Source organism: Lineus longissimus, chromosome 5 (genome assembly GCF_910592395.1).
Source record: "Lineus longissimus chromosome 5, tnLinLong1.2, whole genome shotgun sequence".
Taxonomy (NCBI): domain Eukaryota; kingdom Metazoa; phylum Nemertea; class Pilidiophora; order Heteronemertea; family Lineidae; genus Lineus; species Lineus longissimus.
In genome coordinates, this window is record NC_088312.1 from 3,038,494 (window position 1) to 3,064,244 (window position 25,751).

General features: G+C 42.8%; 3 protein-coding genes and 1 long non-coding RNA gene across 4 annotated transcripts; 3 read left to right on the forward strand and 1 right to left on the reverse strand.

Moving 5' to 3' along the window:
• Nucleotides 1–41: 41 nt before the first annotated feature.
• Nucleotides 42–4,005, forward strand: LOC135488659 (protocadherin Fat 3-like). Its single transcript, XM_064773314.1, has 8 exons — nucleotides 42–112; nucleotides 364–399; nucleotides 678–757; nucleotides 929–993; nucleotides 1,432–1,687; nucleotides 2,148–2,366; nucleotides 3,045–3,238; nucleotides 3,439–4,005. The coding sequence occupies exons 1-8, from the start codon at nucleotides 88–90 to the stop codon at nucleotides 3,695–3,697; spliced, it is 1,134 nt and encodes a 377-aa protein (XP_064629384.1). The 5' UTR covers nucleotides 42–87; the 3' UTR covers nucleotides 3,698–4,005.
• A 1,013-nt stretch (nucleotides 4,006–5,018) lies between these two features.
• LOC135488739 (uncharacterized) lies at nucleotides 5,019–6,919 on the forward strand. Its single transcript, XR_010447027.1, has 2 exons — nucleotides 5,019–5,167; nucleotides 5,830–6,919. It is a non-coding gene; the product is annotated as an uncharacterized LOC135488739 (long non-coding RNA).
• LOC135488033 (beta-alanyl-bioamine nonribosomal peptide synthetase ebony-like) lies at nucleotides 6,754–18,134 on the reverse strand. The gene is made up of 4 exons (XM_064772402.1): nucleotides 17,853–18,134; nucleotides 8,821–11,014; nucleotides 8,372–8,574; nucleotides 6,754–8,034 (listed from the first exon to the last, which is right to left on the reverse strand). The coding sequence occupies exons 1-4, from the start codon at nucleotides 17,967–17,969 to the stop codon at nucleotides 7,897–7,899; spliced, it is 2,652 nt and encodes an 883-aa protein (XP_064628472.1). The 5' UTR covers nucleotides 17,970–18,134; the 3' UTR covers nucleotides 6,754–7,896.
• A 2,799-nt stretch (nucleotides 18,135–20,933) lies between these two features.
• On the forward strand, nucleotides 20,934–25,113 carry LOC135488126 (carbohydrate sulfotransferase 15-like). The gene is made up of 7 exons (XM_064772594.1): nucleotides 20,934–21,593; nucleotides 22,164–22,389; nucleotides 22,800–22,877; nucleotides 23,229–23,394; nucleotides 23,658–23,850; nucleotides 24,001–24,148; nucleotides 24,443–25,113. Exons 1-7 carry the CDS (start codon nucleotides 21,021–21,023, stop codon nucleotides 24,655–24,657), a joined length of 1,599 nt encoding a protein of 532 aa, XP_064628664.1. The 5' UTR covers nucleotides 20,934–21,020; the 3' UTR covers nucleotides 24,658–25,113.
• Nucleotides 25,114–25,751: the final 638 nt, after the last annotated feature.

Here is a 25,751-nt window from a genome sequence, read left to right on the forward strand (position 1 = left end):
ACAGAGAAGTATTCCGTCCGAACGGCAGTCAAGCCCGGCTCTCTTCCGATCCATAGCCTGTCTCATTTTCGAACAACTTCCGTCAAGATGAAGTCGACTTTGCTGTTTTCAGGTAAGAATATTATACTTTCATAGTTATTTCATGTTTTTTAAGGGTTGATAAATTTCATGCGAATCAATGCAAATTTTGTTTGCAGTTTCATTTTGGATATTAGGCCTATATATAATAAGGCTTTACAAAAGGGATAAAAACTGGGCGCGTGCAAATTGACTATGACCAAGGTTATTTTTCATCTTATCAATTTAAACTATAAACCATAAGAGTCAGCATGTGTTTCATTGATGTCGTTTCTTCTTCTTCAGCTGTGGTCCTTACTGCATTTGCCGTTGCTAACGGGGGTAAGTCGTAAAATACATTCCTCCAAGTTTCATATATTGCTCAATGTAAATTGCACACTCTTTAAAAAAACGGTTTTTCAGCTTTCGGAGACCATCGATTAACCGGTTTTGTGTCCTTAAGAAACCTGAACAAAATTGTTTTCTCCTTATCATGTAGATGTATCTCTTAAGAGCCCCCCCCCCCCCCGTTTAAAAACAGAAATTTCAACAACAAAAGCCCTGTTGGACATCGTTCCTATTCGCCTAATTCACATGACGTCGCTTTTGCCTCGTTTCAGATATTACATTTTCGTCAACTCCATACGAAGCAAATGTCGATGAAAATTTATCGATAGGTTCAGTTCTCATCGCCGTATCCGTAAGTATGAATATGAAAGACAATATTATCACTTTTTCTCCTGATTTCCATTTGACGGACATCCATAATGTTTGAGATGATTGGTGTACGAGCTCAATCACGAAGCTATACATGTCCATTTATCGAAACTGGTGTTTTATCCTGTTATTCTAATCCTGTTTTCTATTCCAGGCGACGTCTTCACTTGGAGCTGAGGTAACTTACAGCATTGTGGCCAAGGATGATTCTCCAGCAACGTACGTGTTTTTTTTTCGAACTAAACCTGTATCTTTAGGAATAGAATTATTTTTGCTCGAACCGGTACCGGTAGCGACTTTATCACAAACACGGATGTATCCGTCTCACAAACTATCAATGTAAAACTTTTTCGAGCCAAAATGATTATATTCTCTGCCAGTAACTATCCATGAACAGATGCTGACAATGACAAACTATGAAACTATTTTATGACGAGAGAATCATTTTTGAACTCTCCAAACCGTAAATTATGAAATTCTTTTTCGGGCACTCGATCATAATTGTGAATGTTTTCGGTTATAATTGTGAATGTTTTCGCCACTCAAAATCTAATCTATAATAATTGAGAAACTTCATTTTCAGGCCCTTAAAAACTAATCTGTAATTGGGGTAATTGATAGTACCAACTAATTATTGATTAAAAATTTATTTTTCAGAGGTGTTTCTATCAATGCCGTTAGTGGGGAGATAACTCTATCTGAATTCCTAGACTACGAATCTGTTACACAGATGCAGTTCACAATTAAAGCGAGCGCTTTGGGTACGGCAAGTAAACTCGCCGATATCAACACTGAGCCGTTCACCCTAAATATTCTTGATGTGAATGATAACACGCCTGTATTTGCCGCACTGAGCTATTCAGCGACAGTTGAACAATATGGAACATACCTTCCAAATCCGATATCTGTTTTTGTAAGTATACTTAGCCCTTATAGATTTGGGTTCCAATCGTCGTCGGGCTATTGACGTCATGAGAGTTTGCCCGATCACAAATGTCTCGACCAAGAAGTTTCCCGATCACGAACTCCTCGACCAAGAAGTTGCCCGATCACGAGTTTCTCTACCAATAAACGTTCCCCGACCACGAATTTCTCGACCAAGAAGTTGCCCGATCACGAGTTTCTCGGCCAATAAGGCCATATTTGTGTGGTCGATCGCTAAATTTCAAAAGAAATATTTATATTTACCAGGGAGGCCTTTTATTTTCTGAGCATTGCCTTTATTGTTTCCTGCAATGTACAAGGTACTGACTGTTACCTAGATTTTCACCACTGTAGAGGCCTATGTACGTTGCTTCTTCCATGTTCTGAACACCACTCTCATTTTAACCAAAGAACGCCCGTAATGTTCTGAACATTCTCTTTCGCTTCAGGCCACGGACGCAGACTCGACGACAAATGCTCAAATTACCTACGCTTTCGTGAGTGGTAATACCGGAAACGCTTTCCAAATTAATGCCAATACCGGCGAGATAACCCAAGCTGCTGTGATCAACATGGGGGAAACCACATCCTTCACTCTCGTGGTCTCCGCAACTGACGCGGGCGGTCCTGCGTTGTCTACCACCGTCCTCGTCAATGTTGCAGTCGACGTGAGTATGATTTATTCCTTTCCAATAAGAACAGTGGCCATTCGCCACATTCCTCGACCAGTTTTTGGGAATTCCGCTCGTATTAGCCATTCAGATGCCTTCTACCAGCCTCGTACTCAGCCTTTTCAGATCTTCGCCAATTCCTGACGCAAGGTTGGATTGTTCTTGTCTGCAACGGAGCGATCGACCAGACCACACAAATATCACGAGAACTTGCGGCCTTCTACTCGCTCAATGGCACGCGTGCTCCTATTATAACCACAGACCTTGAAAAAAAGAATAGAGAGTTTTTTCTTCCTTCTGGCCCGTCCGTGATTTATCCTACAGAGTGACCCTTAGAGAAAATGTTTCTCATTTTTACCATGGTAAATTCACAATTCACCATGGTAAACTGACAGCACTTCACCATGGTGAATTGGGACAGTGAAATATTTCACCATGGTGAGCATGGTAAACGCTGACGGAATTCACCATGGAGAATTCAGATTTTACCATGGTGAATCCGAGATCTTTTTTCGTAAAGGGGACAGAACCTGGAAATTCGCGACCCAACCATGCAGACAGGTGTTCGAACCTACGACCTTGTATTGAGAGTTCTGTAGAGACCTCACGAGAACACTGCGTTTATTAGTTTATGACAACACAATATCAACAATCGCTTTGTATTTCTATTTATAGACTACTGAATATTCCTGCCCCAAATGGATGGAAAGATTCGGATCCAAGTGCTACAAGCTTGTCAGAGGGTTGAAGACCTATGACCGGGCACAGGCCACCTGCGAGAAATACGGAACCAAGTCCGGATTAGGCAATGGCAACCTTGCTACCGTCTACGATCAGTTCAGGCAGAATTTTATCGCTAATGAGCTTATGTAAGTACCAGTTTGCTTACTAGCGTTTAGTTTTACCAGATGATACGGTAAAAGCACTTGGAAATGAAAAAAAGCGGAGAACCTTGCGAAAATGTGGGTAAATTCGTGCATGACACCGTACCACCTTTTGTAGTCAGTCTCAATTTCAATTTATTGAAAAATCCTGGTCTTACTTATTCATTCTGCTGTGATGTTTTCAGGAACGTCAGGCACCGTGTCTGGATTGGATTGGACGATAAAGATACTGAGGGCACAATGGTCTGGATTGATGGCACACCATACTCATACAGCAACTGGTCAGTCGTGAACGGCGTACAGCAACCAGCTGGCGGCAGTGATAAAAACTGCGTCGCCATTGAAGCGCGAGCTCGTTTGGGCGGATGGAACGACGTCAAATGCAGCATAAAGTCCTGGTCAGTTTGTCAGTTCCCCGCTAGTGCAGTTGCTACACCACTCTAACCAGCAGAAAAATTACCCCAATAAATTCAAGGGAGCATAATATGCAGATGACACTGACTGATGCATATACACGTCAACTATAATATACAAAATAAAGTGTTTATGAATTCTTGTTAATATTTTAGAGTCAACTGGAGGTATGCATGCAGGCATATTACATAGAATGATAGAATATTAACTTCTTCATTGTTTAACTCCTGCTATTAATAACTATGTATAGCTTCTAATACTAATAGAATCTGATATCTCAATTCCAAATATGTTTTCTACTCCGTTAATATCTTATGTGATCAAGAAGTAAAGAATAAAACGTCCTAACTTTATAGATGTGCGTGTTGTTCTGTTTCTGATCAGTGTCTAGTCAAGGTGAATACAATTAGTTCAAGTTTGCAAAGGAGAACTCCAGACTTATCATACTTCGTTTGCAGAAATCTGTTTTCACAATCTACCAATAACTAAGAGGTCGGAAGTCAGAAATAGCATTCCGCGAAGTTACTATTTATAGCTCACAAGATCATTTGAATAAGATATTGATGACGTTTTAGTCACGTGACAGTCGGACATCGACACTTATTTCTACGCATTTGAGCTTATTTCAAAGTCAATTATCTTTGACCCTGCATTGTTTTTAGCATGAATGATACCATAGAGTCACAGAGAGAAATATTCAGAACAATTATGTAGTATTTCCAACACTCGGATATGTGCCAGATTGAATCTAACTGCCCTAGTTAGAAAGCCTGAATCCATTACGAAACCGCATGTTTGTCCGACATTGCCTGTAATTTAGCGATGGGGAAATAGAGGGCAGCAGCTGCAGTGACGTCATCTTCGCGGAATGCTATTTCTCCTCAATTGTGTTGTTTTCAATACACTAGATACAACGTCCAGTAAACTTTTCTCGATCCGGAGAAAATTAGCCAATATTATTACAGCTGTTGAGTTAAAGTGCTATGCCAGTGCTGTTGAAAAACTGAGAGTTTGGGCAACGACCATTTCAAAGTTAACGTTTTTAATGAAAAGTTCATTTTGCCACCCATGCATATTGAAAAGTTCTAGAAGGAAGGAAAAAACCCTACAAGAGTGGCCTCCTCTGACATTTAAAGCGATGATGAAACCGAATCCCAACAAGTTTAAACTCTAATTATGAACTGTGGGCGCAGCTAATTAGATTAGCTTTGATATGTTTGGTGCACAAGATGTCCACTAAATGGACACCTGCAGTTAAAAAGTGGTAAAAAACGCTCAAAGCTTCGTCATGGGTATATACGAATCGCCATCGGCAGCAAATTTCATAATATTTCGTCACTTGTACTGAACATGATGTATCCACGTCTCGTTGTTGCCGTGTTCGCGCTTGCCTGCCTTTGGCAGTTCAGGCCTGCTTCTGGCTACGCTCTTCCTGGTGAGGTAGTGGAGTTGGAGCCTTGGACTTGGAACAGGAATCACGGATCTGAACAAGACTTAGAGGTTAGTAACATACATTTCTTTGTATTCATTATCATGGCAGAGTTGCAACGCAATTCATACCCAGTAACACCCCAGCCACCAAAAAACCAACATGCATATTTGATGCCAATGACCTATGACACGGCCTAAACAGCCATGTTAGCAAAATTTATAAAAAGGCAAAATACATGCAACCATACTTAAATAAAGTCTGAACCTGGTGACATGGAGCGCTTTTGATTTATTTCAGGATTGTTATCGTTGTGAATCCCGATATTTTTACATTTCCCTTTGTAAGACCATCCAGTAGATTCTCCTTCTATCTCTGCGTTCAGATTTTCGCAATCACCATCTCCTTAGGTCATGCGCCGCGACAAAATCGGCTGCTTGTTGCAGGCCTTGGTCGGTTCCCCATCACTGATTTGTCTTCAGTGACTTCGGCCCATGCCAAAAGTCCTGTATTCTATTCATCAGGGGACAATCCTGCAGAAAGTATCTTTTCCAAGTCCAAGTTGGTGAAAGCTCTCTGTCCATGGCCAGTACCGATCAGTGTGATTAATGCTCCCGTGCGTTCAGCATCGCCACTGTTTTTTTAGCTCGTGGTACATGGTAGATGTAGCTAATTTAATAGTGATCTGACACACCTTCTCTGGTCTAACACACTGTTTCTCTTCTTCTTGTAGATGTTCCCAACACAAAAAAGATCTAACACGCCGTCAACATGGGCGACGATATTCAAATACCTTCGTCAACACCAGCAACAAGGTTCTCAAATTAGCCTCCCTCCAGATCTAGCTCCACTTGAAACGCGGGCCACGGGATCGAGAACGAATGGACGCAACTGAGGAAAGAAGCCGCTTTCGCAATCGCCATAGATCGAACGACGGAACGTTTATGGACAAACGGACCTTGGTATGGAAATAAGGACTAATTTAGTGTTAACGTTCCTTTTCAGCTACGATATCTGCTTGACTGTTGACTCTGCACTTATGTAAGGAACGACCTTTCTGTGTTCTACATAAAGAAGTTCATCCTGGCTTGCTTCCTTGAATAACATTATTCCAATGTGCTACACATTCTGATATTTAAGCTTCAGAGCAATTCCCGCAACGCTCTGAAAGTGTGCAGCGTGGACGATTCAGCTTTTGGGTTAACAATCTCTCTTTTCGCCTTTATAAGGTCAGTTGGCTTCATGCTCGATTGCTTTTGTCACATCCTCTACTACGCTATTGGTTCATCACCGCTATGACTGGTATCCTTGGACAAGTTCAAGCAGCGAAACAATGATCGGGGTAAGAAAGGAATTTTCGCCACTGACCATATACATGTACATTTGAAAAGAGAGGACATGTTATGTAACACATCTGTATTAGCCTAAGAAGTAGCTTCGACGTCCTCATAAGAAGAGGAATCTGGAATTCGTCTTACCTCAAATGCATGCCTCGATTCATAGGGCTACTGAGATTAGGGTGCAAGAGGTGTACTAAAATAGATTTTCGTCTCCTGAGAAATATTGATAAATGACACAAAAGTTCAGGGTTCCTGGCATGAAGAACCACACGGTTATCAGAGTCGGTCGTTTTGAAGAAATAAGCCGATCGCCAATGAACATTCTAGAATTTATTTTCTTCTAATCAACAACAAGCCTAACAGGTCATTTACATATCACGTGAGAATCTAGTAGTTTTCTAAAATCATTTGTTTCTACACCTATTGCATATCGAATAAAGATCTGTAATGAATAAACTTCAACATTCCTAAGCAACGTAACAACTTATGCCCTCTTCATTCGCTAGATGCACTGAATCTCCTAAATAGGCTGGGACGATTGCCCTTTTCTTGTACGTTGCTCCAGCCCAACTGACAATACATTATTTTATGAGTGTTGTCAGTTGGGCTGGAGTTTGATCTTCGTGTGCCTGTGAGTTGACTAAGTTGTGGTATAGCCATAGCCCCGGTACGCGTATAGCCTCCGAGTGAATTAATGTATGCTACCAGTTGTTTTCTTCACTAGTGGCTATACCACATCTACTCACACGTAAATGTGACATGGATTTCGTTCGCTCGATTGTGAAATATTGATCACAGGTCGAAGTATTGCTTGAAATATCTTCGTATACAATGTACAGCATGGGTGGCTAACCACACTTTAGAGTGGAAACACTGAACTCAGAAACTGTTTGTCTTAAAAATACATTCATTATTTGCTCCACGGCATGCTAATTTTATGCACATGTAAATCTACAAACTCCTTCTCTAGGTAACCTTTGACTACAATCATTTACATGACAAGTTTCCAAATAAAACTATATCGAATTGTCACAAGACAACATGATACACCCAATGTAGTACATGTATGTACATGCACTCATAACAGACGGATACTCTCCGAAGCGGCCATGTGCAAGAACGTTTTCAATGTTCTGCACAATCATCCCTTCATTCAACCAGAGTCTTTCAATAAAGATTCTGTTTCAACTGATAATTGAGTTGCCCAAAACAAGTAGGTATCAAGAAGACTGATGATAAGGTTCTTGCATCATCAGCAGAATTTGAAAAAATATATATGCTTCAGAATTTTCGTCTGTCCAATACGAGGCGTTATCGGCATCATTGTCTGTTTGTTCTACTAACGAGGTTTACCCTCTTAGACATGCATTTACCGATCACAACGCTGTCGCATCTTTATCGTGATGCTGACACAAAGCATATATCGCAGTTTTAATCCTTCTCGACACAAGCGCAATGTCTTATGTGAGAAGTAAGACGTCTGCCGAAATGTACGCGTCATCGGGTGCGGTAATGAAAGGCTTGTTTCCATCCGGGCTTGACCAGTCCTTCACCTTGACGTACCATGAGGACTGGTAACCGAGCTGCTTAGCGAGGACCTGGAATGTAACACATAATAGCATTCGACAAGAGGAACCATTATAGAAATTATCCAGCCCATTGTTTTCAACCTCGGACATTTTTAATGATCACTGGTATGTTACTTTATATTAAACCCAAGACGACGCAGATCGCTACACTCTAGTCTAACTGATGTTGGACGATTTTCTTTCATGTTGGTAAATTTTTGCCTTTGCCAAGAGGAAATAACTTATATCCTCTTGCATTTGCCTAAGTCTTTCAGTCGTTTCCCCTAATTGCCTGCTGCTTTCTAGACTGAAGGTTTCAAAATTTTCCTCACCAGTTTTGCGAATATTTAGAAATGGCCATACGTACCTGCGTCACAAGGTTCACATTGACGGAACAGATGCCCAACATCCCTCTCTTCCGGCAGTCCTCGATCAGCGTCTTTTCGAACAGCTCAAGAATGTAGAGGTTCTCCTCATATGCCAGCTCGGGCAGGGTGACCGCCAACTCCGCCTCACACCATCTACTGTGGTTGCCTTTGATGAAGGCACTGAAGCTGGACTCAGATTCGACTGGAAAGCATACAGAGATTTATATGATAAGAGAGCTTCTGCTATGTCGTTTTTGTGATCGAGTGGGAAATCAGCCAGACTCTCAGTTTTATGATCGAATGGTGAATCCGTACTTAAGACAAAGTCAGACATGCTACGTGTATACAGATGGTGTGACATGTCGGCTTGGACATCAGTACCACTTTCTCGTCCGCGCAAAAGGATCAACAAATCATTAAAAACTTCGGAACAAGCGACTATACTTACCCAGCATGAGGCATATCTTCCTCATGCACGAGTTCCGCATCATGGTGTCCATCTTCAAATCAAAACACGACAGAACGTTGAATTGAACAGCGACAATTCTTCCCGTCTTCTTCTCCAGGACGACATGGGACAGCCGGCTTGCTAAACTCCCCTCCCACACCGCATCCGTAAAGAGCCGCATATCTTCATTGCGAATCCCGGCCGAGCCGCACAGGGGACACTTCCTCACCATCCCATGCTCGACAATCGGGTCGATTTCCTTGCGGTCGGATGGTTGCAGGGGTCGGAGTTGATATCGGCTTGCCAGCACGGTCTTTGCTTCGGCGACTAACCCAGTTTTTATCGTCTCTACGATCTCACTGATTGTCCGAGCAGCAAAGAAAGCCCCTATTTCTATAGCGTATCCTAAATTTCTGAGACCTGCTACTGCATTCACTGCTTCGACTGAGTTACCACCAATTTGAAAGAAATTGTCTGAAAGTTTCACGCGAGATGTTCTGACACCGGTAACGGATGCTATGACGTCGACAACATTTCTGTTCACGTCGTCTGTTTCTGTGCATCCGCTATCAATCAGGGTTTCATCGTAGATATCTTTCAGGCGTTCTAAGTCTATTTTGCCCGTGTGGCTTTGCACGGGCATCTCCTTCAGAACAACGACTGTCGGCACCATGTAATCCGGCAGGGAGGAGCGACATGCCTCCACCAGACGGCTTGCTTCCAATGCCCGTTTAGCATTCTTCTCCGTGACCGTGAATGACACGATTGTGCCCGCTGAACCCCTTGGTCGGCAGACGATAGAAACAACATCCTTGACAGTCGACAGGGAAGAAATCAGACGATCGATTTCAGACAAATCGACTCGTTGTCCTCGGATTTTGACTTGAGTGTCTCTCCTGCCGTAGAAGTAAATCCTCCCTTGTGCAATCTTGCCGTAGTCACCGGAACGAAATAGGGGACTCGCACCTGATTTCTCAATCGTGTTCTCCATGAAATCATCTGCTTGCTCCATTTTCATGTAACCATCCGCGACATTTTTGCCCGACATCAAAATCTCGCCGATCTCCCCCTCAGCTACTGGTCGCATTTCATTGTCTACAACGTAGACAGTACAGTTGTCGATAGGCCCGCCTATGGACATTCTATCATCGAGGCATTTCTCCTCAACATCTCTGACGTCTTGGAACACATCATAAGTGACATCACCCGTTACCTCGGTCGACCCATAGTAGTTAGCAAGGACAGTCCCACTGAAGAAGGAGAAGAACTGCTTGGCTAGAGACGGCGGGAGCGTCTCTCCGCTACAGACGATTAATTTCAATTTTGACAACATATTAAAACGGTCACTCATCTTCAAGTACAACAGCAACGTCTTTAGCAACGTAGGCACGACAACCAGTCTCGTTACTCCATGGTCAGTGACAGTTTTTACGAAAGACTCGGGGTTCTGCACGATGTTTCTTGGAATGATTACAACGGGAATCTTACGAAGTAAGCAGCCCCAAGTCTCCGTGATGCTGTCTACGAACAGTAGTGACGTTTTTGCCGCCCCCACCTCACTCTCCGTGAAGGGGAACTGTCGCCATTGCCAGCGAAGGCGATTCAGGACGCTACTGTGCCGCAAGCGGACCCCCTTGGGTTCGCCAGTACTACCAGACGTATAAAGGACGCACGCTAAGGGATCCTGATCATTTCCTTTCTGGTACGTTGTAAGCATTTTGAGCTTGTCGCCCAACAAATCGTAATCAAGGAGTCGGGTACTTTCGCTGAAGATACTTGTCTTGTTCACAACTCCCGCATACTCCGCAGCGTAAATGATGATCTCTGGCTTGGCTTCACGGACAATTTGCAACACCCTTTGTGGTGGGATCGTCGGCTCCACAGGAAGGTACCCCATGTGCAGTTTGAACGCTGCAAGGATGGTGATAATGCGTTTCTCACTCGGCGGCATCGCAATGCAAATCAGAGGGTTCCTATTGGTCTTCAACGGTGACACCATTCCCATGATTTCATGCTGTAACCGGCAGGCGACCAGGTCGGCCCGCTTGTTCACCTCCCCGTACGACATGGTCTTGCCCCCGTAGAAGATGGCTGGGGCGTCCGGGGATGCGCTGGCAATGTCCTCGAAGATATGGTGCATCAGCTTCCCATCTTCGCCTGGGGTCTTTTCGCCTCGGAGGATGCATAACGAAGACTAGAACGAGAAAGAGATTAACAAGAGTTAAAATTGGAAGACGTTTCGAAGAGAATGGTACATGTACGTGTATATGCACCTGTATCCTCCTCGTTGAACTACTAAAGGGCAACTACAGGCTTATAGCATGAGCCAGGAAGTCAGTGTAGGTTAGGCAGTGTTGTATTAACAATGACGGGCATACACATGATGTCGAGAGAAATAGCAACCTCATTTTCTATAGCAGCGACTTGCCCACTGATTCATCGAGGATCAGTAATCCCAACATCACCTTCACACAATCTAGTCGAAATTGCGCCCATTGTTTCCCAGTAGTATCGATTTTGGCACTGCAGGGAGATGTCCGAGTTGTAGCTACACTGTCATGCTAACATATAATGGGAAATATCAAAGGGGCAATTGTATGAGATTGCCTAATGAGGCAGAATGTAATGTATACGTAGAGCAACATTCGGTCGTAGCCTCGAGGTATGGTTCACCTTTTACAATGATAGACACTATGGCTTTCATTACACTGAGGTATGGATCGACAGTCTCTTGAATACAATCTTCGACAAGAAAAGAGTATGAGTTGAGAGCTGAGCCCCAGCTGGGATATTATTAAACTAATATACTGGAGTTTTGTATGTGATGAAAAATGAAACTGAGTCGCCGAAAGAAGCATACGTTGTCAAAGTTCGTCCTCTCTATCACAGAAGGAAGTGGACCGACTGGGGACTGAACCACCTACAGATCAAGGTGACAAGCGCTCTACGACAATTTCAAACCCTAAAGTCTCAATGACATCTGGGTGTTCGTAATTTTTCTCTGTCTACAGGTAGAAACCATCAGTCAGATGGAGATGTCACAAGCTAATCCTCCGGAAAATGGCAATTTCACGCAAGCCAAAAGGAGAGCCCCCAACGCCAGGATGTTTAAAGGCAATTCACTAGTCCAATGATATGTCGTAATAATCTTCTACAAAAGTACAAACACTGATAAGGTACTCTGCAGTGTTTGTTGTGCTTGTCAGTGTGTGAAACATGTCCATAACCGTCATGGCCTGATGATACAACCTGGCGGTGCTGTACTACGCTGTCATCCTCCCTGGTTTGGTGTTGCCAGTCTGAGTGCCTTTAAAAGCCTGTGGCATGTTTTACCCCCCAATCACCCCTAATCGCCCGCCATAGCCAATCTCTGCCACGATATTGCGGATTCATTGCAAATGGATCAATACTCGGAGAATGAATTACTATCACCATTTTCTATTCAAAAGACCCGAATTACTTTGTTGACCGAGAAAGTATGATTTATTGGCGAATGTAGTTCCCGTACGTACACTTCCTGTCTGCAGGGGGGAATTTGCATTCGTCTGCTGGTTGGTGGTTGGTACGACGCGGTTTTAAAGTAATGGAGACAAAAAGTACACTGTTGAAACGAAGGCAATTTCCGCCGGCAACGTTATTAGTGCAGGGAAGTAGAACCGACGCAATCGCTGAAGGAATCTGGCTCTCTTCTACAGTGAAAATCGGCCTTTTTCAGTTTAGATTTTAGTTACCACGGTACGGCCTCTCTTACTGGAGATCCTCAGTTTTTGCTATAAGCGCATCACTTCATTGGGGTTTCTCCGCTGGTTCTGAAGAACTCCTGTGTAGGCTTGTTGAAGCTTGCATTGGTAACGCCATCTTGTACCGTATAGACACCAGCGTGTTCCACCAGCCGACTGACCCAACAATGTATCACATGGGTAGTTGTAAAACAAGAAACACAGAAACGAAACAGAAACACAGAAACACAGAAACGAAACGCAGAAACCAGTCTTGTGGCGAATTCTGGTCTGCAAACTCCATCTTGTTGCCATGGTTGTGGCCGCGAACGCGGGTGTAACTAAAACCGGTATTCAGTCGGAATGGAAGGAGGAATGCTCATTTCCCAATACCCCTTTTAGCCTCATCAACGTGTGCGCAGATTGGCAGCATCCGGCCTTGATCGTGCCAATACACTACATGTATGTACTACACGGCGTAAATAGAAAATAGTCCTTCGAATAGCGAGTCCTGTTCTTTTGTACATTCCATGGCCTGTGCACGACACTAGGCTGAACTTCCCTACTGCAACCTCATTAACATAAACATATATTTAAAGGGACTATTTAAAGGCAGCAGCTGGGCAGGCAAGATTGAGTTACTCCAAGTCCAAGTCTAGTGCCCGCCCCCCCCCCCCCCCCCACTTTACTCTATTCTAGTCGCCAAAATTGGTCTCTCACGTCTCACATAACGTCGAAATGATTCACCCATGTACTGGTACCGTACCTTGCATTTAGTGCTGCATCAGACGGGATTTGTAGGATGATCCTGGTACTTCATGTAAATTGAACACTACAAGGCAAGATGTTGCACTGCACCTTCATTTAAAATAACATGCTGTAGGAATCGAATCGAACCTACCAAAGTACTACACCACCACCTCAAAAGACTTCACATATCGTGCCGCCCCCTCCCCCCCCCCCCCCCCCCCCCCAAAGTTGCTCCATGTATCCCCTCAACAACTCTATTGCATTCCGGCTGGCCGCAACCCACCAACCTCAGATTTTACTTTTAAACGACAATAACAACGGATTGGGCAAGGAAAGTATCGGCGTGCCGCTTGATTCCAACCTTTTTGAAAACCCGTTTGATTTTCGTTTCTGCGTTTCGTTTCTGCGTTTCTGTGTTTCTGTTTCGTTTCTGTGTTTCTTGTTTTACAACTACCCGTATCACATAGTTTGTTACGGATTGTACAGGATGCTTCCTCATACCCACCTGCCAAAACCAACCTTGATTTCTGCCTGCCACAACTGCTCCAGGATAATATCCTGCCTGGCGCCTCGCCTAATTGTGATAGACATTAGGCAGTGCCATCCCATTCCATTAGGACACAGGATGATCAAATTACCCTAATCAGTCATAAAGGGGGTGGGGGCTTCATATTCTACCAGTATCATCCTACGTTACGCCTACATGTGCTCTCAAAGATATCCTTTTGAGAACCCCGCTAAATTTCTGTGGTGAAGATCATTTTCCATCTTGTTTTAGGCCTGAGGGATATAGTCAGCAAAACTGTGCTGTTTGGTTTGCCACTTTTCAACGCCTACTCTTCTGTGTTCTAGAGGCTTTGGCAAAAAAATTTGGTAAAAAGTATTGGCTTATGCCAAATTTTATTCAAGCAACGAAGACGTTCTCTTGCCTTGTCAACAACGCCCACTTCGACCAATTGGCATTAAATGCACCATTGTATTCTGAGGGAAGAGGCTGGTGTGCATATCTATTGCATCCGGAAGCTTCTTTACAGGCTTTGTATTCCACGGCTGATGAAAGGACGAACGACTGAGCCGTGCCGTTGATCGCTGCAGGAAAGACGAAGCAGATCGCAATGATGTCATAACGAAACTGCACGTAATACGGGATGTTTATGCTATATACCTCACTGACCTAATAGACCCAACGCGATGCATGCTTGCATTCTTCGCCTGTCCTTACCGATGAAATAATTGTTTGAATCAGCAACACCATTTCGGTATACGGCAACAAGAGGTCGGCTGTCACTTTTCCTTAACTGAAAGGCAATCCTATACATCATCGAAAACTTTATCCTTAGAGGAAGAAGGGTATCACTTCTTAGAGTTATTCACCGATGCAACTATTGGTAATTTCCTCAAGGAATGTAACTAGAACACTGCTTGTGATATATATATATCATATACACCATCCTCCATACCTTTATCCGTAAAGGAAACTGGGTATCATTGTGGCCGTATGGTATTCTCTTGCAAAGGCGGCAAGTAGCGCATCGAAAATCGATAACACCTTGTTGTACATTGCCTGAGCGCAACCCTTCGTTTTAGCAGGCAGATTTAACATGATTTTTCATTAATCTCCCTGGTTTGACCAATGATATTTTATTTATTTACGTCTTTTACATAATTCAGATCTGACGAAACAGAAATATTGCCATACGTTTTTGATAATAGTATCCGTGTATGAGTTCAAAGCATGCCGGCAGTGATCGAAAGGTGACGATTTTCTTTGAATCTTGAATAGATCAATCAGCACACTGTTGTCATTGAAGATGCCCTAATTATATACCGGCTCGAAGGTAGATTTTTAAAGAAGTTTCATCCGTGTACAGTATGATCACGAATGTGAAGTAAATGTTCATTTTTATATAATGTCCTTTCGAATCAACTATTTGTCGGAAATATTCATGAGATAAATGAAAAATCACAACGTCCATGATGGGTACGATCCATATGGGAGACATTCGATCCGTATCCGGATAGACGCAATACCAGCGCACATCCCTAAAAACCATATAGAAAAAGTTCGTCAACAGTCATGACTTGTGTAAAGAGAATTACGTTGATTGACTGTCCATAAACATTTTATGTGGATGCAATATTGACTTGACATTTCGCCATGCTCGCCGTCATTTTGTAAAGCACGGCAAAGACGGCAATGTCCTTTTAAGCTTCCGGCTGGAGCGTAAGGATCGATGATGTCATTACAGGCCACGTCGAAACAGAGAAATCAGAGGAAACCGTAGATTCAGACGACTGGGGATCGGTCTGTATTCCCTGTTGGCTTACTGGACTTTGCGCAAAGAAAGCAACGCACATCAGGAAATGACATGGGTTAAGTGCGGTCAGTATCCCAGACAAGACGGTTATAGTCGAATTGGCGAGTGTGTATTTTGGCGACAGCAAGCCGTTCTGGGATCCTTGCCTGACTGCTAACTGCATGTCCATTGGGCATGTGGACAATTGGATAAAAAAATGTACATGTGACACGCAAGTACTGGGCCAACTCAAAATATCTAGAGGCTGTGACTGGGGATGATGAACCTAATCTATTCCATTCTATTTCCATGGATACTGAACAAGCCATCGGATGCCTGAGGAAAGACACGGATTTGGTTGCAATGCTGCTAGTGTTTGCCAATTCGCCTGCAAGCGAAAAAATCCGTTAGAGCAGAGTATAAAGTGGCTCTTCTATATTTGCTGGTAATAAAGCAATTTCAGTCACGTAATGAAAAGAGCTTCAGCAACCCACCATGCTTGTTCTTGGTCTGTTTGGACTGATCATTCATGTAACTTGGTGACCTCACCACACGTATAAGAGATGCCATCAGGTTCCCAAATTAACAACACTATTGTAAAAAAGGAAACAGAAGATATCCGAGTAATCTAACGAGAGAGGAATGGCCATGCGTGGATGCCGGCGGCGCCAATATATCTCCACCCTCGCATTATATTGATTGGACTACTGCTATAATGCATTGATTTATTTTTATGTTGGTATCCGAGAAGATCTTGAATCTTGAAATTCGCAGATGAGTCTATGTGACCTTTTGTATATTTTCTAGCCATCTGCCTCTTGATAGATTTATAAGACATGAGATTTGTATCTACAACATAAACCAATAAAGTACCTGAATTTAAAACACTGCATTTTCTATTCTTTTTGCCACGTCTTCCATGCCAATTTACAAAATGTATCAGCGTTGTGCGTCAGTAATCTTCTTCAAGATTCATTCAGGCCTGACCTTTAAGACTGACGCATAACTTCAACCAGTTTACTCCATGAATCGATCAATCAATACTAAATTCAACCAGCTAGATGTTGATAAAAGTCAGTACTAGATAAGTCAACAATGCCCGGGGGCATGATAATCAAATAAATATATTCTGGTCCTGAAACATTCGATTTGAGGTTGGATGACTTTTGATGAATTTTCTATTATCTCAAGGTCGTCAGGCAATATCTTTCATTAGCATCGATATTCCGTTATTTTCTATGCTGATAAAAGCGCTTGCGCTGGCTATAACTTGGGGCCTTACATTTCAATTCGCTAGCTTTGTCTTTGAAATTAGCTGATATAACTAGCTACACGCTAAAGTGATGGATGATCAATGAATGTCACAACAGCAATCCCCTCAAATCAAATGAACGTCAAGAAGGAAAATCGATTCTGGATGGTTTTGCTGGTGATATGCCACTGGGGGTTTTCCATCAGAGATGAGATTAGCTACGAATCACGATGGAAGGAAGATATTCTTAGAAACCTACTGGGCCAAGACTTGCGGCAAATATGAGAATATGTCTGAATCATGTGTTCATGACTGGTAGTCTCACTGTCCTAAATATTTATGTGGGCCACAACACTGTCATGAGCATCTAACATTCGGATTCTTAACACTCTACAAATCGCCCAATGTAGGTGACGTGTTCTTTTAAATCTTTAAAATCGCAGATGGGACAAAATAATAGTAGTGGATAAGCTGCTTGATAGTAGCAATGAAATTGTCTCAACTGCCGTGAGTCTATCAGGAATCAGCCATTGATCGCCAACTCATGGTACTTTGTAATGTTTGTGAACAAGTTGCTCTCCTAATTTCCTCGCACGCCATGCCATAAGTGAGGGAACATTGGGGCGGAAATTAGGAGCCTGATGGGCTTTTTATTTGTCATCCTGTCGCTCTGCTTCCGGCCAGACTTCAGCCTCCAGACTCCATTAGTACATGAAAAAAATATAATCAAAGAAATGAATTCGCCCTCTATACCGTTGCTTTCAATCTTGTAACAGAATTACCCCCACCAGCCACCCCCATACATCTATAATGACCATGTTCACCCTTAAACCCCACACAACCTCAAAATGAAACCGATGTCTTCATCTAGCGTTTGTGAGCGGTTCATGTCTGCGTTATTGAATGCTTGGTGAAGGCATCACTTGCTTGTTAGCTTGTCAGTATTCCGAAACTCCGCCAGTAGAATGCGTATCACTATGTACAGTAACAACACATATACATCATTTTACTCACCACTCTATGAGGTGCCTCGTGATAGCGAGTCCTCTTCGTTAACAAGCCGATCCAACCAGTGCAGATACTGGACACGAACTGAGACCAGCTTTCAACGACTCCAAAACACTGACCCATGTTTGTTACCTTTCGGTTCCTTCCACAAATAGGACTCAAAGCTGATAATGAAATCAGTAATAACCGGTATCCTTATCGCGTCATGAGAGCGGCGTAGTCGCGAGGCTAGCCGCCCAGTTCTTCCTAGCCTTCTTCTCCACCAGCTCCCTGCCTGACTCGCCCACAGCCTCACCACAGCAACCTACTCCAAGAATCTCTCTCGAACATGAACAGTTTCTCCTTGATCAATGACATTCGTTGGTGTAGGCGTGCCTGAATACGGTGTGCAGACTTCAAACCAAAGAGAATAATCAACAGGTTATTACAATTGCAATGTCTCCAATATCTGAGGTAGGTTTATCATAGTAAGGTCTTCAATTTCACAAATCGAAATCACTATTCCTGGTGCAAAATCGGAAAACCTGCCATACCGAACCAATATTTCGAGATGATCGAATAGCTCAATATAAAGAAGAGAATGTTGAGATCTACAGACGGTATGAAAGTTCAGCTACACCGGCACTTCTGCTTGTCATCACAGGGGAAATCAAACCAACTGTTTCTATCACGCCTATAGCCCTAGCTAACATCAAGGGGCTAATATTTCCCGATAAAAGGACATGTATATTCGATATCGTCCAGGATGGCGGCCAATTGGCTATGATGTAAAAACGATCGGCAGAAGCTTCAGTTGGCTTGTTTCTTTTTTATGCCGAAGGTGCAGGCGTTAACAATGCTTCAGCGATTTTTCCTTTAGTATTACATATCGAAATGTATCTGGGAACATGCTCCAATAGATGACACTGGTAATATCCCAGTCCAATCGATGATGCTTGGCAAAGGAATGTCTCGCTCCCACCAATCACCAGGTCACTATGTTATTGTCCAACAAACCATGAAATGAAGCTGTTAACCCTGTTCGACGTTCACTACCTTCAGCCACAATCCCAGTGCTCCGACGACCTCTGGAGTTGCTTCTGCCTTCAGAAGTACAATCAATCCTGTATCTTAATGACCTTTATTTTGTCGGTTCACTTTGACTCTCTACATCGAATGCTACCAATGTCTCGGAGGTCCTCACCTACTTCGCTTCTCCAATCCATACCTCCTTTACTTTGGAATCGCCCCTGAGCACCCACTAGCAATCATTAGCAAAAGTCATCATATCCAAACCCCTGTAGAGCTTCACTTCAAATGTCACTCCCTTCCTTGTCGTTGTATTAAGTTCTGAGGTCACAACCAGCTAATATTATTTGCTTCCCCTGTCAACAGACCGTTTGTATCATGCAGTTCATGTATCCCCAGCAAATGTATCCCTATAGCAAAGTTCTGCCAGCCAGCCAGCCCCTGATAACTAAAGGACCTCTAAATCTACACCCGACATGACTTCCTTCATACACCGAGTGGCTGTAACACATGATATAGTCGTCTTCCTTCGTGGCTTCTTCAGTTGGCTCACAATAGTGTGGGCGACAACTGCTGACAGTATTGCCAATTTCCATTAATGAGGAAGGGTGATGCTCGCATTGCCTTTGACTTTTGCAAGATTACTTATGCTAATAGGTCGTGATTAATTATATCACGCAATTTAGCATTAAATGAGGGTTCTCTGTAATTTTTGTTTATACCAAAATATCTGACTGAGCGTATTAGCGTTCTCGGAATAAGCAAAGCGGAGTTGTGAGAGTGTTGTCTCTCTGAATTTGTTTAACTGCGAGGTATAAACTAAGGGGCATGAAAACGTAGTGCATATCTTTATCGCTGGTTACTCTTCTTAGCCCCCGCAAGAACACCATGAAAACCGTTCAAGGAGCTACATGTCTGAATATGCGGGATGGTGAAAGATTTGCATAGAAGCAAGGAACAGGAAATTAAAATACATGCTCCATTCTTGTCGTTCTAGCCTGTATTTTTATAGACCATAAGAGAGTAGTTTAGAAAATCTCGGTTGGGGTTATTTAAATGTCGTATTGATTTCTCGTCTCGATGGTAACATGTCATATCGTGACAGTAATAGAGTGGACTGAAAGGAAGGTGGAGCTGCGATATGGCTATTTAATGGACCGTGTACATGTACATACAATGCCGGATTGTGTTCCCGGTAAGCGTCATTATCATGGACAGGGCGAGCCTTCCAGCTGTCCCTCCACACGCAGGAAGACTTTCCCTGCTCCAAGTGCATTTCGTAGAGATCATGAGATCAATAATTGTTCCGTTGACCGATTTTCTATCATGATCATCTTGCGGGATACACACCTCCATCTAGTGTCGAGTTAAAGACTTCCCTCAACATACATGATGGTTTTGATATCGGAGTGAATATGACAGTATACATGTACCGAATAAAACTCCAACATGCCGAATGTATCACAAATACTCACCGAAACAATCTACTCTGTTCACTATATCATTAAGATTCTACCACATATCATGTATATGGTCCACGCAAGAGAATACATGCACACCACAACTTATACGTAGGAGCGACCACACAAAATGTGTTCACCAACGGCACTGCGCGCTATCCGTGCACTGGTTTGAGGTGATGTAATATGTGTGAATGGGTCGTTTTCTATTGTGAGGTAAATCGAGCTGAATGGCGCATTTAGGATTATACAGGGACGAGAATGACAAAGGGCCATGGCTTGCACGCCTTGGTGGGCAGGGGCATTGTGCGCTGGCTTGAGGTGCTGTTATATAATGTAGACCATAAAGATAATCTAGTGTTGTGAAACACCACTATCTCTTAGCATTCCTGAGTACTACTTGGTACCTTTGGCCAGAACGATATATCAAAAACACTATACCTGGCCGATAGGACCCCCTTTTAAATGTAATAAGATATCATATAATCTAAGGTTACATATATTTGTGGTTCACTAACGTTTATAATATCAGCCAATTAGACCGTGCACGCAGTTTATCATTAATGGTTATATCAACAAAACCTTAGGACTACATATAGGACAGGCATTGACAGGGGACATTTTCGACTATTTTTGGAATTCAAAACAACTTGTACAATAGGGCAGGACATCCTTCTACAACTGTTTGCATGCTGTATACAGAAATATGCGAATGCAGCGGAATGTGTTCGTGTCCCCTCGCAGGATTTTCAACGTTTTCCTGCCGTTACTTTTCGGAGCTGTCTTGACACATGTCTTTTACGTCTATCGAGAAAGTTCGAACCCAACTTTCCTGCAAGAACATCTCGGATTACGGAGGTTCCAGTCAGCCTATGAGGACCAGGATGTTCTCGACCCGTCAGTCAAGTTGGCATCAACGAAAATGCCAAACAATCGAATACTTGGGGATATAAACCAGCTCTTCCCCACGTATAGCCACAGTCCGGTGCGACAAAAGGTGAAATATCATAAGGTGCGACCAAAATTAAGTGTTCAAAAGTTTAACGCTCCGGTAAAATTCAGTGAGATACGCAACGTGCAGTCTGCTTCAACTGCTCCGGAACATCTAGGAAAAGCGAGCTCTGTGCAACAAAAGTTGACATTCAAGCTCAATCCGATTGGTCTTCCCTTTGTCGAATGGACATCTGGAGAGGTCTTGCAACATATCGCAGCCTACAGTCCGCCATCGGAATCAGAGTTGGCGAGAGAACTGAGGGAATTGAACGGATTTGATGAAAAGGTATGCAGTTATTTTTATTAGCACCCAACAGGGCATCCAAGGTGTCCAGGACATTTTTCCATTATAGCAAACCCATGACCGATGAGACATTCATGGCCAATACAGAGGACATGTATCCAATACAAAGAAATGTGTCGATACACATGTGCTTGGGGGGCCTGAATATTCACTCAGGTGGTACACCAATGTAGGCCTATTAGTTCAACGTGTGCGCACCGATTATTCTACAAGTCGTTGCACAATTCTAGTACTTGATCTGTCAGTATATCTATGGATAATCGTTGAAAAGAGTTTAATGGTTCAGAACAATTTTACAATTAATATTACATAATGGGGAGAGGTTTTTTTAAATCTCTTTTCAATGATAAACCATCTTACAAAGCTGCACATATGGCATTCTGCCCATAGAGTTGTTCTAACAGCAAATGCAAAAGTTAACGATATGCCCAGTCAAGCAAGGATCCGGGCCCGAACGGCTATGACATTTAATGAGGACGTTTTTACATTTTCAATTATCGAATAATGAACACTATATGTCGTACTTTTAAACATCAAGTTCTCAAATTGCAGCCACCTGGACATTTCGTTCAAGGATGGAAAACACCTTGCTGGATAGGAAATTCCGTGTACAAGAAGTCGAAATTGAAATGTTTACCAGCCTTTTATATCCCGGGGTTTCCAAAGTGTGCCACGACAGATCTGTGGTATCGGTTGAAGAAGCACCCCCAGTTGAGAGCTCTTGCGATAAGGGAAACTAATTGGTGGACCCAGGGCAGATACCGCATCAACGAAACAGGTTAGCACCTTTTTTTTAGTTTAGTGGGATAATTGGTTATAGAGCTTGAGAAATGTATTTCAATTCAATCAACATAAGAAGGAGAATATGCTCGAATACAGATCTTCAAACAAAAAAAACCGGGATCCTCCGACGAAACAGAAAGTCAACTGGCCATATTACAATCAAACAGATCCGTTGTGTCCACGTTTCTTCTGGTATCTCCTTTAAGTCTTGTTGCCTCGCCAATGGTCGCCGCAGTCTGCGAGTCAATATCAAACCCAGCGGTTACTGGTTTTCCTGCAGACGAGAGATCATTTTGTCGCACATATCAGCGATTTAAATCGCAGTTTCAGCGATTTTAATCGCTCGTTTATTTGGTTTATCCGTGGTGTTCGTCATCCTTTACTGTTATAATGAATTATTTTCAGAGTCGCTTGGTAAATTCAGCGGGATGTTGGGGAAATCGCTGGAAAGGTGGGGAAAGGCTGCACCCAATTTGCTTCTAGGTAAGTGTAGACCATTGTGTCTTTTGGGACATCATGGTGATAATTGTATTTGTTCTGCCTTCCATCTCAATTTGACCTATATAGGCTATGACATTGAGTTTAACTTCGGGTGACGCTGCAATCTACAGCGACCAGCAACTGAGCGACATTCGTCGCAGAAGCAAGAATCGGCTGTCGCCTTGTCCTGCGATCACCATCAAACGGGGGCCTCCGCACAACAGTGGTTTTTGCCTTTTAGCGTTTTTAGGTTGAGCGTTTTGACTGTCTTCACTGCCCGGCCAACAGCTTGAACGATGACAAAAAGCATTTGCTATCGTTTGCGGGACTGATGGTTCTTCCCGTGTATTTCAGCCGAAGGTTCCCCTTCGAATATGTGGATGGCACATAACGAAATTCGGTTGTCGGAAAACACGACTGATGAGCCTTTAGCAGCCCCGAGGGTCCTGACGCCCCACCTTATCAAGACGTACACGCCTCGGGCCAAGTTCATAGTCATCATGAGGAATCCAGCGGACAGGTAACCAAATTGCGATTGCATACCGCAATTGTCTTTTCACTATTTGCAACTTTAATTAAGTTTTTTACTTCAACGTCTTGGTGAAAAATGCCAGGGAGGGGAATTCCTAGCCTGGTAAAGCGATGAGAAACTGCGGGGGACTTTAGGATCAGTTTCGTCTTCTTGTTGATGTGCATATCACTGTCGGCGTTCAGTACGACCCAGAACTTCATTCCGTCAATTCATCTTCTTTTACATGCATCATGCTTTCTATTTACAAACAGAATATTCTCTCACTTTTGTTACTACGGAAACAAAACGCGAAACCCTGGCGACTACACTTTCAAGCGGTCCCCGGCCCGATTCCATCGCCTTGTGGTACAGCTGATCGCCATGTACCAGGATTGCTTCGCGAGACGGTCCGTACGGGACTGTGCCTACGACCCCCACCTGTCTCGGGAGTGCAATCAGTTTAAGGTAGGAAGCTGTCCGTGTATACAATGTATTATAAGCGGTATAAAGGTAATTTGGTGAGGATTTGAAATAAATGGACAGAGAAATATGTACACATCAAAACGCTAAAGGAACTTTTCTCTTGAATAGTGCATCAGCTTTCGTCTATTTCAGATTCGAATCGACAGAACTCTCTACCCGGTGTTTATTTCGGACTGGATGAAAGTATTTTCACGAGAACAGTTTCTTTTTGTGAGGACTGAGGATTATCGGGACAAAACAGCTACTGTCCTCCATGAGATGTTCTCTTTCCTCAAACTTGGTAGGTAGATTTTGGTGGGTTCTGAAATATGTAGTACACTCGAAGAAAAAAAGTTGCTGGTCGTGTTTTAACTATACAGCGAGTTTTCGCAAATCTTCCGAAACGCCAACGCGAATGCCTATCCCGTTGTTCGAGCTGCTGAGCAGGATGTCGAACAATGGGATAGGCATTAGGGGATTTGCTTCCTTCATTGCCCGAAAGACTTCTAAAGTACTTGATTAAGACCAAGCTTCATTAAAAAACACCTCCTCATACACCGATTCCCTTATTAATTTTATTAGTCCCTCATTCCAGATGCTATTTCAAATAAATCGCTCAACTTCATCGCAACTAGGCGTCACATGCACACAAGGGAATTATACAGCGTCCCGATGGCGCCCATGTGGAACGAAACCAGGAAACTACTGGATGATTTCTTCCGACCTTTCAATGGAGCTCTTGCTACACTTCTTCAAGATGAAGCCTTCTTGTGGAAGAAAGAAACATCGTGGTCTGCTACAACTCAATAATCCCAATGCAAGTGAGGAAAGCCTCCATTTGAATCACCTGCGTTGCTTCTGTATATACTATGTAGAGTTTTACCAAGTGGGTTAATATGGACAACTAACTCCGCAAAGTAACGAAATGCGCAAAAGATTAAAAATCTTTAGTGTTCAAATCAGATAAGGTTGGTGCTAAATAGGCGTACTATTAGATTGAGAATGTCTTTGCAAGATAGTGGGCACCAGCCATATTAGTGAAAATTGAGTTAATTACATATTTTGTATTAAGTAAACTATAAAGCCTTCTCAAGGCCTAGTGTGAATACAAGGTTGAGTTAGCAAGCATGAATAGAAGCAATGAACTTTGCTCTCCTAATGCATTTTTCTTTTAGCCTCATTGTGATTTTTGCCCTTTTCTCAAAAATTTTGACCCATATTGGCGTTAATGAGTATGTAATAAAGATATACAAAATACATGATATACTTCTCAATATACATCTTAATTATTTTGAGAACTTTAAGAAAGAGCAAAAGCAAAATAGCTTTCGCGCTTCTGCTCTTAAGAAGGGTAATGTGCAGCTGTAAACGATAAAATTCAACGCGTAATTCATGAGGTTTCCAAGATCGGTAATCTGTGCCACAAGATATGTCTGGTACAAGTGAACCGGATCTCCCGAGGTTTTCTGAAGGATGGCGATATAGTTCCACGCAACAGTGTATGGTGTTAGTAGTGCAATATACGTTGTTGAAATTAGTATCAAATTAAGAACTATTTTGTTGTCGGTCCTGTCACTATCGTCCGTCGCAATTTTGGAATCCATCATTTTCCTTTTTGACCTCTGGACACCAAATAGAATTAAGATATTTGATATGATGATTAAAAGTGAGGGCAAATACAGTTGCATGGCGCTGTCAAATTGTAGAAATACTACATCAAGGTTGTTGTCCGTCGGGTAGAAGCATAATGATAAGCCGTTAGTTGTTCTGTTGTCGATGGTAACTAACCTATGCGTCCCTAGAAAAGCTGCAACTACGATGATAATGATGATATTTCTCAATCGAATTCTTGAAGAGATTCTTGCTCGCTTTAACGGAAACCACACAATCACTGCTCTTTCTAT